Source organism: Vicugna pacos, chromosome 13 (assembly GCF_048564905.1).
Source record: "Vicugna pacos chromosome 13, VicPac4, whole genome shotgun sequence".
Classification (NCBI taxonomy): domain Eukaryota; kingdom Metazoa; phylum Chordata; class Mammalia; order Artiodactyla; family Camelidae; genus Vicugna; species Vicugna pacos.
Window position 1 is genome coordinate 63,377,507 of NC_132999.1, and position 17,008 is coordinate 63,394,514.

The 17,008-nt window shown below is 45.7% G+C and overlaps 1 protein-coding gene across 2 annotated transcripts in view; it reads left to right on the top strand.

The window, feature by feature from the left end:
• DNAJC11 (DnaJ heat shock protein family (Hsp40) member C11) overlaps positions 1-17,008 on the top strand; it is a 63,722-nt gene that overhangs the window by 38,314 nt on the left and 8,400 nt on the right. For both annotated transcript variants that reach the window (XM_031683638.2, XM_072975485.1), the window contains 6 exons: positions 8,693-8,821; positions 9,743-9,865; positions 10,771-10,844; positions 13,636-13,825; positions 14,355-14,440; positions 14,792-14,908. In XM_031683638.2, coding sequence (XP_031539498.2) covers positions 8,693-8,821; positions 9,743-9,865; positions 10,771-10,844; positions 13,636-13,825; positions 14,355-14,440; positions 14,792-14,908 — 719 coding nt within the window. The remainder of the gene's footprint in view (positions 1-8,692; positions 8,822-9,742; positions 9,866-10,770; positions 10,845-13,635; positions 13,826-14,354; positions 14,441-14,791; positions 14,909-17,008) is intronic.

Genomic DNA, 17,008 nt, shown 5'->3' on the forward strand with positions numbered 1-17,008 from the left:
AAAAAAAAAGACTACCCACCAGTTTATGGTTCCCAAAGCCAGTAAGTACACTCAGCTATGTCACAATAATATGTTTGCTTAGTAAAAATTCAGATTCTCAGGCCCTGCCTCAGAGCAAATGAATAGGAGTCTGTCAGGCTGTTGCCTGGGAATCTGTATTTTTACAAGCCCCCTCCCACCCACCCCTACCCCAGGAATTCAGGTGGGTGGCTGAATTTGAGAACTGTGCAGTAGTCTGCAGATGAGAGAATAAAAAGGTATCTTTTTTACAGTGTTTTGTTTTTTTAATGGATAAAAAAGGGTTGCCTTATGAAGGAGCATCTGGCTGTCCAGGAAAATGGTGATCAGTCGGGTTACAGTTTACAGGCTGGGATAGATGCCAACAGGTAGCATTCCACTACTTCCTCTTGTGTTTATTTAGCTTCTTACACCCTTGACTCTTCTTATCAGTTTGTGATTTTCATTGAGTAGCTCAAACCTTGAGAAATTAAGTAAATCAGATTCTTTTGCCAACCTGTGTTGCACTCTTATGACTGGCCTGACTGAAGACAGTATGCAGCTGTGAGGTGTGTTCCCTGTGGAGTCTGTTAACGCTGGCATTTGGGGGCGGGGGTGGGGCTGCCCCATGCTAGACATGAATCTTTCAGCTCCAGAAACAGAGTCACAAAGGTCTCAGCTGAGAATCGGTAGCTGCTGGGTGTGCCACCGACAGTCTTCAGTGGTGTCGTCCTTGTTTGGAAAGGCTCTGTTGCTGGTCACTGTTGTTGTCCTTCTATGCTCTGACAGCAGCATTGGGTCTCCTAGAACAGGGTCCACAAGCTGTGGCCCGCTGCCTCTTTTTGTCCAGCCCATGAGCTGAGAATAGGTTTTATGGCACTTTTTATGGTTTTTAAGAAACCAAAAGAATAATATTTTGTGACACACAAAAATGATATGAAACTCAAATTTCTATATCCATAACTAAAGTTTTATTGGTATACAGCAAAGTTTATTTATTCATTTACGTATTTCCTGTAGCCGTTTTGCGCTACAACAGCATAGTTGAGTAGTTTCAATAGCATTTGCCTTCAAAGCAACTATCTGGCTCTTCACAGAAAAGGTTTGACTGCCCTGCTGTAGAAAAACAAGGTGAAATGTGCAAGTTGCAGGGGGAAAAATAAACAAAATGCTTTAAAAGTTTTGTGATTTGCACTTAAAGATTACTCAAAAGTCTTTTCCTTTATAAACTATTTATTTGAAAAATGTGATTTAGTAACAATTTAATAATAAAGATGAATTTGCATATATTGAAACAGAAATTGTTGGGAAAAATCTAACCCAATAACTTATCCAGTGTTAGAGTGTTTCTCTTTTATCTTTTTCTTGATCCTTTTTGATCCTCTGTTAAAATTCAAATCTGACTCTCATTCCTACGTTGTGACTTCTCGTTGTATAAAAAGCATATTACAGGGGGTGGTAATAGCTCAGTGGTAGAGCACATGCTTAGCATGCATGAGGTCCCAGGTTCAATGCCCATTTTTTAAAAAAGGAAAGAAGGAAGGAAGGAAGAAAGGAAGGAAAAGCATATTATGTTGAAAGGGAAAATGAATTATAAGTTGCAGACTCCTCTTTGGCACATAGAGAAGCTGTCTATCTAGTTCTGGTACTGTGACCAGTCCATTTTCAAAAGGTCATTTCCTTGAAATGGAAGAAGAGCAGAAGGTAGGCATCTGAACCACTGTCTGAAATATTGAAAAATATATCCTTGTAACTCAGAGTCACCTGACCAGTCCCTTTCTGGGCCAGTTCTTCAGGCATGGCTGGTTCTCCTCTTGGCTCCTCTGGGTCAGTCACTTCCCATAGACTTGGATCAGTACCAAAGGTTGTCAGGTGCAAAAGTCACCAGCTCATTGGAGTTTCTGGTTTTTTTGGCCCTATATAAAGAAACAACAAAATGGTTGGAAAAGTGGTGACTTGAGCAATATTTTTAAACTTCTAAAGTCTGCTCTACCCTCCAGTGAATCAGTTGATTATCAGTATGGAGTTAACACAATGCTTATCATTTAAAAAATTTTCTTTGGGAAAGGAAATAAAACCATATTTAACATTATTCTGGAAGTTTTAGCCAAACAGACAAATAATAAAAGCTATAAATATTGAAAGGTTTATCAATGTTTGCATATGATACAATTGTCTGCCTTTAAAGAACCAACTGAAAACTCTCAGGGCTACTGTGCTGAATGAGGGGCAGATTACGAAACCCAAGTTACGTAGACCAGGAGCTCCTGCCAAGGCCACCCCGTCGTCCCTGCTTCCCTTCTCGCCAGCACAGCAGCCAGTCTGCCTGCGGAACTCAGTCAGACCAGCGCACTCTGCTCAAATCCCTCGGCGGCTTACGTCATTCACTGTAAGCCGGCATCCTCACAGTGACCTGGAGACGGGGTGACCGTGTCTTTCAGCATCCAAACCAGGACATTTTTGACAGTGAAGAGGCGTGCTTAAAGTATCAGAAGCAGAATCGTCACTTCTGGCACTCACTGATATGTTTTAATGGTTGTATCTGTCTCTGACGTTGTGTGTCCTGGTGACATACTGCTGGCTCACAAGTCTCTGCACAGCTTAGTGGCTTGCAAGAACAGCTTGTCTCTCACGCTCCTGTGGATTGACTGGACTCAGCTGGATGGTTCTCACTGGGGGTCTCCTTATATGGTTGCAGTCTGGTGGCAGCTGGGTCGCATGGGGGGTGGTACCTGCACTCATGTACCTCTCGTGTGTCTTGGTGACGGTGGCTGAGGGTGGCCGGGCATCTCTCCCAGGTGGCCTCCCCGCTGACCAGCTTGGGCCTCCTCACAGTGTAGTGCTCTCAGGGTGTTGCATTACAACACAGTAGCTAGTTTCCCCAGAAAGCAGGTCTGAGGCCTCCATGAAGCTGCAAGTTTCCTTGTGCCCAGCCTTGAAGTCTGCACCATCCCATCCACTGCATCCTCTTGGACAGAAACAGGTCCAGGGTCACTGCAAATCAAGGAGGGGGCTCTGTGCAAGGATGGAATACCAGCAGGCAGGACTCACAGGGTGCTCACATCCGCGTCTGGCACCACTGTTTTTCAGTGTACTGTCACTGTCTTTTTTCTTTTATTACATTGCCTACTGTATTCATATAAGTGGCCAGTTTATTTAGTAAATTTGAAATTGGCAGTATATTTAATTGATTATTCTCTGTATACATAGTATAATTTTTAATTTCTTTTGTCTTTGACTTAATTCACTTTTTTTTAAATTGTGGTATGATCCATTTCTAATATTACTAGTTTCAAATGTACAATATAATATTTCAAAATTTTTATAGATTTTGCTCCATTTATAAAATATTGGCTCTATTCCCTGTGCTGTACAGTATATCCTTGTAGTTTATCTGTGTTATATGTGGTGGTTTGTACCTCTTCATATCGCCTACTGCTGTTTTGCGTTCCTCCTTCACTCTCCCAACTGGGAACGACTAGTTTATTCTCTGTATCTGTGAGTCTGTTTCTTTTTTGTTATATTCACTAGTTTGTTTTATTTATTTTTCTACATATGCAATAACATGCAGTCTTTGTCTTTCTCTGAATTGTTTCAGTGAGGATAATACCCTCCAGGTCCATCCATGTTGTTGCAAATGGCAAAATTTTAGTCTGTCTTATGGCTGAGCAGTATTCCATTTTTTATATATATATGTGTGTGTGTGCGTGTGTGTGTGTGTGTGTGTATCTGTGTGTGTCTGTGTATCCATTTGTCTGTTGATGGACGCTGAGGTTGCTGCCACATCTTATCTGTTGTAAATAACATACTGCTATGAACCCTGAGGAATATATATTTTTTCAAACTAGTGCTTTTGTTTTCTTTAGATATATAGCCAGGAGTAGAATTGCCGAATCATATGGTAGTTCTAGTGTTGGTTTTTTGAGGACCCTCCATGCTGTTTTCCACCGTGGCCGCACCAGTTCACACTCCCACCAGCACTATATGAGGGCGCCCTCTTCTCCACAGCCTCACCAACATTTGTCATCTGTGGTCTGTGTACTATAGTGTTCTTAATTGAGGAAATACTCTCTCGAGTCTAAATTTCTTCATTTTGGAACATGTAAATATTTTCACCCGAGCGTTTTCACAGGTATTGTCTTTTTTGCCTCCATTCAGAGTATTTTTTCTTTATACTTTTTTTTAATAAGTTGTCTTTATTTGTGATCTTTTGAATTCTTCAAATTTGAAATTCTTCAAATTTAGGTGCCATAAAACTGTAGGCAGACCTTGTCAGTTTCATTCCATTCCGGGAGAGGATACAAATTTAACTAATTAAAAATAACAGCTCCACCAAATGATTCTTACCAAAAATTGAGCTCTTCCAAAAGGCCATTATGGAATTTCAAAATGAAGTAAACAGACTTACTTGTTCAGTTTTTCCTTCCTCAAAAGATCAGTTTCAGAGTATATATTGGTTACGTGCTTCTCAGTGATTGCCGTTTCGTAAATATTTTAAAAGCTGCAGGATTTATTTTAGAAAGGTTTTTAAAAGGAGTTCTGCAGAGGCTCAGGCTCTGCTTTCCTAATACACAATTTTTAATACACTACCATGCTGTATTAAGCAGACTTTTGTATTCAGAATCAGGATCACAAAAAATGATTCTGTTACACTGTGAATATACAAAAATATTTGCATGTTGTGACCACTTGAGCTTTATTTTCCATAGGCAGAATGTCACAGCTTATTGTGACACACAGTTATACACTGTGTGCACCATAATTAATTCTAAGAGTTTCTGCTCCATGAGTTTCTTGATTTAATTAAAATGCTTTTGCCATGAGGCTGTACTATCCCTGAAATTGATATTTAAATATCACCACAAGAACAAACCATTTTACGTTCATTGTGGAACTTTTTGACTGAGTTTACAGTAACATTTATAATAATGTCAGGTGAACAAAAACAACCTACAGAATGGGAGAAAATATTTACAAATGATGTGACTGACAAAACATACAAACAGCTCATATGGCTTAATATCAACAACAACAAAAAAAAAGCAACCCAATCAAAAAATGGGTAGAAGACCTAAACAGACATTTCTCCAAAGAAGACATCCAGATGGCCAACAGGCACATGAAAAGATGCTCAACATCAATAATTATCAGAGAAATGCAAATCAAAATGATGATGAAGTATTACCTCACAGTGGTCATATAGCCATCATTAAAAAGTCTACAAATAATAAATGCTGGAGAGGGTGTGGAGAAAAGGGAGCTCTCCTACACTGTTGGTGGGAGTGCAGTTTGTTGCAGCCACTATGGAGAACAGTATGGAGGTTCCTTAAAAAACTAAAAGTAGACTTACCATATGACCCAGCAATCCCACTCCTGGCATATAGACAGAGGAAACTATAATTCAAACGACACATGCACCCCAGTGTTCATAACAGCACTGTTTACAATAGCCAAGACATGGAAACAACCTAAATGTCCATCAGCAGATGACTGGATAAAGAAGTGTGGTATATTTATACAATGGAATACTACTCGGCCATAAAAAAGAATAACATAACGTCATTTGCAGCAATATGAATGGACCTGGAGATCGTCATTCTAAGTGAAGTAAGCCAGAAAGAAAAAGAAAAAGAAAAATACCATATGGTATCACTTATATGTGGAATCTTAAAAAATGACACAAATGAGCTTATTTACAAAATAGAAACAGACTCAGAGACAAAGAAAACAAACTTACAGCTATTGGGAAGAGGGTGGGAAGGGATAAATTAGGAGTTTGAGGTTTGCAGATATTAAATGCTATATATAAAGTAGATATATAAATTTATACTATATAGCACAGGGAACTATATCCAATATCTTATAGTAACATATAATGAAAAAGAATATGAAAATGCATATATGTATGTATATGTGTGACTGAAACATGCTGTACACCAGAAACTGACACAACATTGTAAACTGACTATACTTCAGTAAATAAACAAATAAGTCAAGTGTTTCACCTTCAACAAGTCAGTTATTAAGGATTAACTTAAATGATTTTTCATTTGAAGCATCTGGTTAGCACTGGAATAAAACAAGCATAGTTAGCAGTTGTGAGATTCTTCTGCTAATAGAACCAACCTATAAACTGCTATTGCTTTATCTTTCATATGTGCGTTACAGACCTTAGAATGGGGGGGGGGGGATGAGTGAAATTAACATGGAGGAACTACCATTTGATCTAAATGAAAAGTCACGTTTCACAGCTGTGTGTAAATAAACCTGCTTGCTGCTACAGCCTCAGTCTTACTGACTGGCTATAGGCTTCTTTAAAGAAAGGCTCACTATTAAAGAAGATGCTGCTGCTTCTTCAGCAGATCTGAGTCTTGATTTTCATATGGTCGAAATTAACACTATGGATGGTCAATGTTGAACATCACTTTATATAAGTTAGAAATTCATGGGGGATGGGTGCAGCTCGGTGGTAGAATGCATGGTTAGCATGCATGAGGTCCTGGGTTCAATCCTGAGTGCCTTCATCAAAAAAAAAATAGAGAAAGAGAGAGAGAGAAGAGGGTATAGCTCAAGTGGTAGAGCACAGGCTTAGTACGCACGAGGTCCTGGGTTCAATCCCCAGCACCTCCTCCAAATAGAAATAAATGAATAAACCTAATTACTTCCCCCTCATAAAAAAAAAAGCACGAGTTAATATAGATATACATACATAAATTGTTCAAATTTCTGAGAAAATGGAAATTTAGTACTAAATTTTTTCATTAAATGTGTATACTATGTTTAATCTCCTTGCTACTTGAAGAGTTTATCAAAAAAGATGACATTACCCCACCTCCCAAAGAAAAAGAAAAGAAACCCTGTAGATTTATGCCAGGAGTTCCACATTCAGCCTGCTGCCTGTTTTTATGGGACCTATGAGCTAAGAATGGTTTTTAAATGGTTGGAAAAAATTAAAAGAAGAATAGTATTTTGAGATATGATTATTATATGAAATTCAGGGTCAGTAAACAGAGTTTTATTGGACCACAGTCAGGCCCATTGCTTCACCAGGTAGTCCAGCTGCCTTCCCTGCAGCAGAGCCTGAAACACGGCCTCTGGCTCTTCCCAGCACGTGTGCCAGCCCCTGCTTTACAGCGCTCAGGAGAGGGGGAGAACCTGGCAGCCGTGTTGAGACTGCTCTCTGGCACCTTCTGCGGGGCTGTCCCACCTCTGTTTCCCACACCTTCACGTACACCTGGTGTTGTCCCTGGACAAAGCTGGCCAGTGGCTTGACAGCTTCACACACGTCACAGGCCAAGGCACCAGCCACCTGCCTGATGTACCAGATGGGTGGCAGCGTCTAATACTTCCCCCACCACCAGCTTAGATTGGAAGGCGTGAGCTGTCTGGCCACCGTCGCAGCAGGGACCTGTGTGCGGTACTGGAGTGGGAGGTGCTGCTCCTGTGTCCCCTGGAAGGAGATAGGAGGATAGTGACGGGTTAGCCACATTTCCTCTGAAGGTCACCACTAGAAGAGACCGTGGCAGATCCTTGAAGCACAAAGTGAAGGCTGCCCCCAGACCCACTCAGGTTTCTTAGTTTCAGGCAGCTATTGGCGATGGTAGTACTACTGGTGATGAAAATATTGTTGATGATGATATCACTGTTTAAAAATGAACATCTGGGGTAATTGCTAAACCAGCCAAAACATCAGGGTTAAACTGCATTATCTCGGATAAACCCCACCTGCGTGACCACTCACGCCCAGCACCCCCTGCCCCGAATTCCTCCTCCACTCGCTCTCTCCCCCTGTTCCAGCCCCAGCAACCTCCTCACTCCTCCACAAGATACTCACAGGCTCATGTGACCCTCATTTCCCTCCCATGTCCCCGTCGCAGGGAGGAAAACACATTCTCCTCAGCAGTTTTGGGGTGACAGAAGTGCTAATTTGGAGGTAGTTTCCCAAGTGTACATATCTGCCAAAACTCATTGTACCCACGTGGGGGCAGTTTGTATTATTATATGTAAATTAAACCTCAATCAGGTTTCTTTGTAATGGGCTGTGGAGAATTTAATAAAAACGTATGTTGAGTCATGTTTTTATGTGTTGGATTAAGATATCTGCGCATTTGAAAAGTCTTATGACAGTGAAAGAAAGTAATAAACATTGATTTTCTGAGTAATGTGCATTTTTATCAGTTAGCAAAGTTTTAGCTTAGTATTCTTGAGAGAATGTGGGGTTCTGTTTCCCGTAACTTAAGTCTCAAATTAATTTAAGGAGGCAGAACAGTTTTTAAATCTCCCGTTTGTTTATAATTTATTTTGCATGTCTTTGAAGATATTTTTATGTTTTAAAGAATTTTGGGGTAGTTTTGTGACATCAGAGATTTTAGAATTGAATGTTAAAAGTGTTAATCCACGTAGCTAGTTTGTAGGTGGTTTTCTGCATTCATTGGTTACATGCAGAGTAATCTATTTAGAGCCATGAAACAGGTCAGTCTTATTTCTTTTCCTAACGCTTGTGTTTGTCAAGCCATTTCCCTGTGGACATGACTGGTTTTCTGACCCTGGAGGTGGTTTGGCTTCAGCTGTGACATTCACGCTCTAGGCTTGTGAGTCCTGCGCGCCCAGTGAACCCCGCAGCTGCTGAAGTGTAGTGTTGGCTTTCGTTCCGCAAATGCCACACCTAAGCTGACTGCTTACTTTCCTGCCCCAGGGGACCATCAGTGTTGGCATCGACGCCACTGACCTTTTTGATCGCTACGAGGAGGAGTACGAAGATGTGTCCGGAAGTGGCTTTCCGCAGATTGAAATCAACAAGATGCACATCTCCCAGTCCATTGAGGTAAAGCGCACAGGTGGGGGGCCCTTGCAGGGGCGGGGGCCCCTAGGGTAACGAGGTGCAGCGATCACACAGCTGGGATGAGACGGTCTGCTCAGGGTCTTCTCATCTTTGTGAAAGGATGCAGTTAGCCACTTTAAAAAAGCAGAGCTTCAGTCACAACCTTGTTTATACTGCTCTGGTGACATGTTGGCAAGAGGAGTGCCAAGGGGTGCGTAGCTGCCAAGGGCTTTCCAGCCAGGAAGCACTAATGGTCTAGGGGAAATGGGAGCCAAGGTCGTGATGATTTTAGGAGAGAGAGCAGACCTCCAGGGGAAATTCTGAGAACCAATCTTGGTTTTAAGGCACACTCTACTGTGTGCGGGAAACAAAATAGTCAGCTGAGCGCGGGGTCACTGAAATGTCATCTTTCTGTCCACTGTTTGGCTGTGGCAATGTCGGGCCATTCTGCTGACAGTCATAGTAGGTCTCTGCCTCCTAAACCCATTTATTTCTTCTCAAGGGCGTCAGCCCAGAGCGTGAAGTCTTAACTCAGGGAAACTTGCCCTCCTCATGAGGCTTCCAGAGTCAGTCACTCCAGCCACAGGGAGGACTGAGGAGTCCCAGGCGTCCCATGTGGGGAGGCACAGGGTGCAGCCTGATGCGGCTGGTACTCCGGGTACCAGCATCTAGCCCTGTGTCTCCCCTGGACTTTTTTGAAATTTGCCTATTAAAGCTTTTGTGAAACATGACCTTGGCAGCCACGTGTGATTCAGATGGTGGAGTGAGAGATGGGTGGGAGCTGGGGTGGTTCTGCACCCCTGCACATGGCACTGTGTTATCACCTGCACTTCTGGCCTTGCACTTAGTGTGTCTGTCAGGCTGCTCTCCTTGGCACTTCCTGTTGCTTTGATTGATTTATTACCAGCAGATATCATTTCCTAGGCACCCTTGACAGCTTCAGACACAGCCATCCTCTCCGGAAGCCTCTCTACCCAGAATGGGAATGGAGGAGGTTCCATTAACTTCGCGCTCAGACGAGTCACTTCTGCAAAGGGATGGGGCGAGGTAAGGATATTGCCAGGCGGGATCGTGTTGTCCGTTGCAAAGCCTTATTTCTGAACGTTTGCCCTCAAAATGACCTCGGTGGGCCACATCATTGTGCAACAGGGTGCCAGCTGTCAAACATGTGTAAATTCACTGTCCCCGAGAGTCAATTATGTCTCATATCTGAGAAGGAATCTCTCAGGCTGCTGGTGAGAAGGGAGCAGCAGGATTTCCCCTGAGATGCCAGCTTCTGGAAACCCAGCCCCAGGAAACTCAGCATCTTTGTCCCCTTAAACAAAAATCTGTGGGCTGTTCCCTCCTCCTGCACAAGTCAGAAGATGGGCACCTCCATCTCGATTCTCTGGTCCACTTACTGGCAGTCATTTAACAGCCCGATATGCTGAGCAAGTTGAGCTGCATCAAATTAACATTGAAGAGTTGCCTTGAAAGTCGCCCAGACTAGTGATGAGGCAGCCAGAACCGGCTGGACTTCAAGGCCTTGAGCGGAACTGCTGGCGGGTTTAATGCCAGACCCCTGGGAGCCATCTCCAGTCACCTGTGAGATGGTGAAGCAGAGCAGATGAAAAGGCATCGAAGCCAGCGGGAGAGGGGGCACACCTGACTGCAGCAGGCCTCCGCAGATGAGGCAGGGAGGGAGACGGGGATCAGGGGCAAGCGGTGCTTTCTTCAGAGGGGCTCCCTTCGGAAACACGCCTCATTGAAAACTCCGTCCTTTGGATCTATGGAAACAGTCATCTCCATTTGGCAAAGGTTAAGATGAGATAGTAAGAATCTTCCAGCCCCTACTTTTCGAGCCCTGGCAAGGGCCGATGGCATTGAATTAAATGAAGGAGTTATAACCAGAGGTGGGCTGCTGCTATGAGATAAAACACCATTAATTCTTTTTCTTTTTCTTTTTTGAACAGTTAGAGTTTGGAGCTGGGGATCTGCAGGGACCTTTATTTGGTCTCAAGCTGTTCCGTAATCTCACACCAAGATGGTAAATACAAAGCGATAAATCCTCCTTGGTGGTCTTTGTGGATTTAGGAGACTAGAACCTGTGTGTTCTTTTCGTCAAGGTCATCTGGAGTTACCTTGTCTGTTCTACAAGGTCACTGAGGGCAGACTGCAGGGCTGGCATGGAACGCAGGCAGTGTGCTTGTTGCAAAGACCACTGGATTGTGGGGGGAGAGGGGGGTCTGCTTCTTGTCCCAGCCCAGGGCCAGGCTTCTGCTCCGTGTTCCTGTTTCCTCCTCTGTGGGGATGAGGCTCCTGCCCTGCCTGGTCACCATTGCTCTGAGGCCGTGAGGACCGTGATACGCTGGAGGGAAAGCACCTTCATAGGGAAGTTGGTCAAGGTCGGAAATATTTATGGACTTGATCGCTTCCTCGTCCCAGAGAATGCGTCTTCAGATAGGAAAAGGGGCTTTATTAAGCAGTGAGGCACCATGTGAGACAGCCTGGTTACCAGATAGATTTCTGTCATGCCAGAGCTTTAAACCCCGCCAGCCTCTGTGCTCCGTCTTCTCTGCTTTTGTGTTGATGTCACACGCCTAGGACTGTCCCTTCTAGAACAACAGAGATGTCCTGATCTCCCATCTGGGGATACCTGAGTGAGCTCAGATAAAAGAAATGGGTGGAAGGTAGAAAATCCTCCTCTAGGGGATAAAATGTAACTGAAGGAGTCCTGGAATGGAGCCTGTGGTTTGAAAAGAAAGGTCTTTCCCTTCCAGTTGGACATGCATCAGCCTGCCTGCCAGGTTCTGCAGGGTAACACCAGTCTGTGCCCTGCAGTCTGGCAGTAAAGGCACGTTTGCAGGTTGATTAGACCTACAGAATAAGAGCTGTCGGGAGAGAGAGGGAGCGTGGCTTCTTGGACAGGTGAAGGCTGGGGCTGGTGGCGATGAGCAGAGCTGAGCAGAACTCCGGAGCGGTGCTTCCAGGCGGAGGCTCGCGGGCAGACCGGACTCCGGCGTGGGCTCACCCGCACGCTGCTTAGAACATGACTTCTCTGGCCTCTGCTGTAGGACTCAGATTCAGGGGGTCTGAGGAGGGGACAAGGATTTATGCTTTTAACCGGAACTTCAGGTGGACAGTATTTGTACAGGTCAGCATTGTCCTGACCTTGTCTGCTTAGGATTGTCCCCTCTGATGTTGCTGACTAAAAGCAAAGGCTCCTCCCCCCACCCCCAACCTCCCCTGTCCTCTGAGAGGGGAACTCATCAGGCACCCAGGTCATTCTGCAGATCAGACACGTTGAGGAGGTGCTCACTGAGGAAGACCTCTTGGCTGCTTCAATCTGGTTAAGCCTCAAAGTGTCTGTCCATTGAGGGTCTAGGTGTAGCTGGTCATCGGCTTTTGCAGGTTTGGAATTTGAACTTCATCGCAGTACCCAGTTTATCAGACCTGAGAATGCAGATGTATAAAAAGGTTGCCATTTTATTAATGGACAGTGTCTGCTCTTCAAGGTGCCCTGGTCCCAGGGTCAAGTTATTTGCAGGTCCAAACTAGTGGTCAGAAGGTCAGTGGGTGAGTGTGGAATCAGTCCCGAGACAGGCAGACAGCCTGTGGGAAGTTCTTAGTTCCCGGTGCAGAGCCTGTCTTGCTGACCTCTGCCCAGAGTCTGTCTCTCTGTCTAGGACATGTTCCATAAAAGTACTAAATCTTACCATTTTGCTTAAACGGAGATCTCATTCTTTATATTTTGACTCTTAAATGTGACTGCATAACATCTCGGGGACTTTCATCTCTCTTCTCCCTGCTTGCCTCCCTGGACCCCGGTGTGGCCAGAGCAGAATGTCGCTGCCGTCCATATGACTGTGGTGTGAGATAAATGAGCGAAAGTTTGGGTCGGGGGCCCTGTGGAGAGCAAGTAGTTGGTTCTTAGCTCCTCCGGCCGCGGGAAGCGCTTTGTGAGTACAGGAGCAAACGTCATCAGAGTTACCGCACGTATCATTATTTTAGTGGCAAAAGCAACACCTCCAGAGCTCAGGATGGAGAGAGAGACTGAACAGGCCGTCTGGTGACTGACGGCTGTTTACAGAAGGCCAGCTGTTCACTCCTAACACCTTGAGTGAAGTGCTGTGAATTCCTTTGTTACTGACATGAAATACCCCTTTTTAACCAGAAGATGGGGCTGACTCCCTTGGAAACAAACTTCACAGGTCTTTCAAGGGGATGGTTTACTAGCTTTTCAAGTAGCTTTGGTCAGTACCATGCAGCCTTGAGTGCACATCAGGATTGCACGGCACCTTTTGAAACTACCGATGCCTGGCCCTCCCACCCAAAATAATGACTCGATTGGCCTGGGTGGGCTCTGGGTAAGGGGTTCGCAAGCTTGCCTGCACATTAGAATCACCTGGCAAGTTTTGACATGCCAGGACTATAAATCAGAAGGATTGAAGGCGGGCACCAGCCTCCAGTGTTTTCAGGTTAGTCGGGTGAGTCCAGTGTGCAGCCAAGTTTGGGAGCCCCCGCAGGTGTTTCTGATTTGCAGCAGGATTGGATCTGCTGGTTTAGAAAGGCAGACACACAGGTGCCTCTTTGGTTGTAGCTGAAGTGAGGATGGGATGGGGATAGGGCATGGAGATCGGAGTGGGGTGTTAACTGAAATGATCCCACAGGATCAACCCCACCCCTACCCTACTCCCTCTCTGGGAGAGAGGCTTGGTTTTCTGCTTTCCTTGTGGGGGGCTGGCCCGGGGATGAGTGGGCTGGCAGAGAGGGGAGGACCAAGCACAGCTGAAAGCCAGGTGTCATCCAGGACCCTTTCTCCCTGTGTGTCTCCCCAGCTTTGTGACAACCAACTGTGCTCTGCAGTTTTCATCCCGTGGCATCCGGCCCGGCCTCACCACTGTCCTGGCCCGGAACCTGGACAAGAACACCGTGGGTTACCTGCAGTGGCGCTGGGGCATCCAGTCGGCCATGAACACCAGCATCGTCCGGGACACCAAAACCAGCCACTTCACTGTGGCCCTGCAGGTGAGGGCAGCCCTTCCCCTCTCACCACGCCTAATCCAAGCGCCTGCAGGGCAAGGGCAGGTTCTGCTCACTCATATTCACTCAGGAATGAAGTGCTGCTGTTGTTGGGCTCCTGGGGGAGCCATGGTCCAGTTACCCTAAAGCAAAAGGCCTTTTTCATGCTTCTGGTGGTAAAAGCCCACAGAATCGGGGGGTTGGCAAGTGACCCCAAAGCACACAAGGGCCTCCGTGGGCAGGCAGGGGCAAGGGGTTTGCTCATGGCCACCCCTCAGCGGGCACCTGCTGCCCCGGAAGAACACAGGCTCGATGTCAGGACTTCTTTCACAAGAAGTCAGGAAACTGGGGTTTATGCGAAATCTCCCAGTTGTTAAACATTTCTGCCGGTACGTTTTCACACACTTTGTGTGGCTGCCGGGTCGTGGGCCCTGCCTGACTGGCTCCCAGGATGCTGCCCGGCACTTGGCAGGGCGACCCTGCCCACTTCAGTCTCAGTTGCCAGCACGCCACCTTCTCCCCTCTGTCTCCCCAGCTTGGAATCCCTCACTCCTTTGCGCTGATCAGCTATCAGCACAAATTCCAGGATGACGATCAGACTCGCGTGAAGGGATCCCTTAAGTAAGTCCCAGCCTGGCTGATGCGCCCGGTCGTAGTAAAGTGCCTGCTCTTGTTGATTGCGTGTCTGTAACATTTCTGAAGGGCCTCCTCTTGCGAGGCAGTGGGATTTGCTGCTCTGCGGTCCCATCCCTGAGGAACCCAGGTCTAAGAACCGCACCACTGGTGTCCCGACTCTGTTCCATTGTCCCCACTGACTCTACTCCCTGTGGGTGGTGGGGAGGCAAGAGGGAATTGGGGGTGGAGCCCCAGCCTCTGTTCTCAGTGACAGTTGCCCGCGGTGACCCAGAGGGATCCAGGAGGAATCAGGAGCTGAGGGGCCCTGGCTTGCTCACTGCCATCTGCTCCCTGCAGGGCAGGCTTCTTTGGGACGGTGGTGGAGTATGGAGCGGAGAGGAAGATCTCCAGGCACAGCGTTCTAGGTGCGGCTGTCAGCGTTGGAGTCCCCCAGGGCGTTTCTCTCAAAGTCAAGTATGTTGAATGCCAATCTTTCTGGCCAAGGATTGTCTGGCAACTTGTAACTCACCTGGGCTTCACCTTAAGGAAGAAATAGACTTTGCTTTGTAATTCTGTTTTTAAAGATGCTGTCACTTCTGTCTTAGGTGTGTAAGCAAAACATCAAGGGATCCAGAAGCCCAGTGTTCAGTTAGTGGGGTCTCAGTCTGCATCAGAGAATGTCATATGCTCTACCAGCCTGTCTTCTACCCCGTCCCATCTCCTGCTACCCTCTGCCCTCCCTGCTGGCCCTGGACAGATGGCTGGGGTGCCGGCCCCGCACACCCACTCCCCGACATGGCTGCGGCAGGTTCACATCAGTGCAGACAGAGTCAGTCCTCTCTCCCCCAGACCCTGCCCATCAGCACACAGACCACTTCTCCCCACCGCCTCAGTGGCGTGTCTGCCTCCCAGCCTCCCAGCCTCTCTGAGCCACCTCTTACTTTACCTGACTGGCTGATTGCTTCTAAACCAAGGTGTCACTGTGGGGCCTCATCCTTGTCTGCCTGGACTCACTCCCTGAGTGGTCCTGTCCAGCCTCCTGGCTTTAAATACTGTCGTGCCCTAATGAGTCTCATGTTTACGGCCCTGGCTGGGTGCCACCCCCTCCCATCTCCAGCTCAGGTATCCCACTTCCTTTTCCAATTCTCTCCTTGGGTATCTGACAGCATCTCAAATGTTCTGTCTCAAATTCTGAGCCTCCCCCACCCTCGGCTGCACATACCCTTCAAAACCTGCTCTGCCTGGAGTCTCCCCGTCTCAGCAATGAACACCCCATCCGCCCATTGGCTTTGCCCAGAAACCCTCGAGTTAGCTTTCAGCACCCTTTTCCCACACTCCAGATTTAATATACCAAAATCATCTCGGCTCTCCTCTGAATCTGACCATTTCTCACCACCTCTGTTGCCTCTTGGGAAGAAACATTTTCACTCAGCCGAGCCCTGCGTCAATAGGCTGAATTGTCCACGTTGTGTTGGTAACTAAACCAGCCTGCTGCTGGAGGGCGCGTCTGCTCAGCGCGAGCAGATGGTCTTCCTTGCCGGCTTCTCCCTGCATTGTTTGCTTGGACCACAGCGCTTTTGAACGTTAGACCAACTTGCCATTCCTGAGGAGAGTTCCCCCGGATCGTGACGCGTCATACTCTTTGCATAGTGCTTGGCGTGATTTACTGGTATCTTTCTTAGAATTTTTGAATCTGGGTTTATAAGGGATGCTGATGATAATTTTTTTATTATATATTTGTCAGGTTTCAGACTGAGTTATGCAGCCTGATAAAGTGAGTTAGGAAGTGTTCCTGCCTCTATTTTCTGAAAGAATTTGTGGAAGAACGGTATTTTTTTCCCTCATGTTTCATAGAATTCAGCGGTGAAATCAGCTAAGCCTGAGTTTTCCTTGTGGGAAGGTTTTTGATAAGTGAATTTCCTTCATAAATACAGGGCTTTTCCAACTTTCTGTTTCATCTTTTTACCTCCCTTCCAGCTTTATTGAGATACAGTTGACACACAGCACTGCCTCATTTTAAGTGTGCAGCCTGATTTCACTTACACACATCATCAAATGACCATCACAGTAAGTTTAGTGAACATCTACCATCTCGTATAGATACAAAATTAAAGAAATAGAAAAAAAAATTTCTTTGTGAAGAGAACTCTCAGGATTTGCTCTCTGTTTCATCTTATGGCAGCTTTGTTAATTTTTGTTTTTCAGGGAATCTGTCCATTTCATGTGAGTGTCAAATTTGTTAGCATAAAATCTCTCTATTGTTAATCTGTTTCCTACCTCATTGATGTCTGATCTTTATTTTTCCTTTTCTCTACTTATTTTGGTTTTGTGTTGCTTTTTCTAGCTTTGTAAGGCTCAGCCGTAGATTATTAATTTGAGACCTTTCTTCTCTGGTATAAACATGTAAGGCTATGAATTTCCCTTTAAACACAGCTTTATCCCATACCAAAAATTTGGACATGTATTACCATTATCATTCAGTTCAAACTATTTTCCAATTTCACTTTTAGAAATATATTGTTTAATTTCCAAATATTTTGGGTTTTTTTAAATATCTCATTATTGATTTCTAGT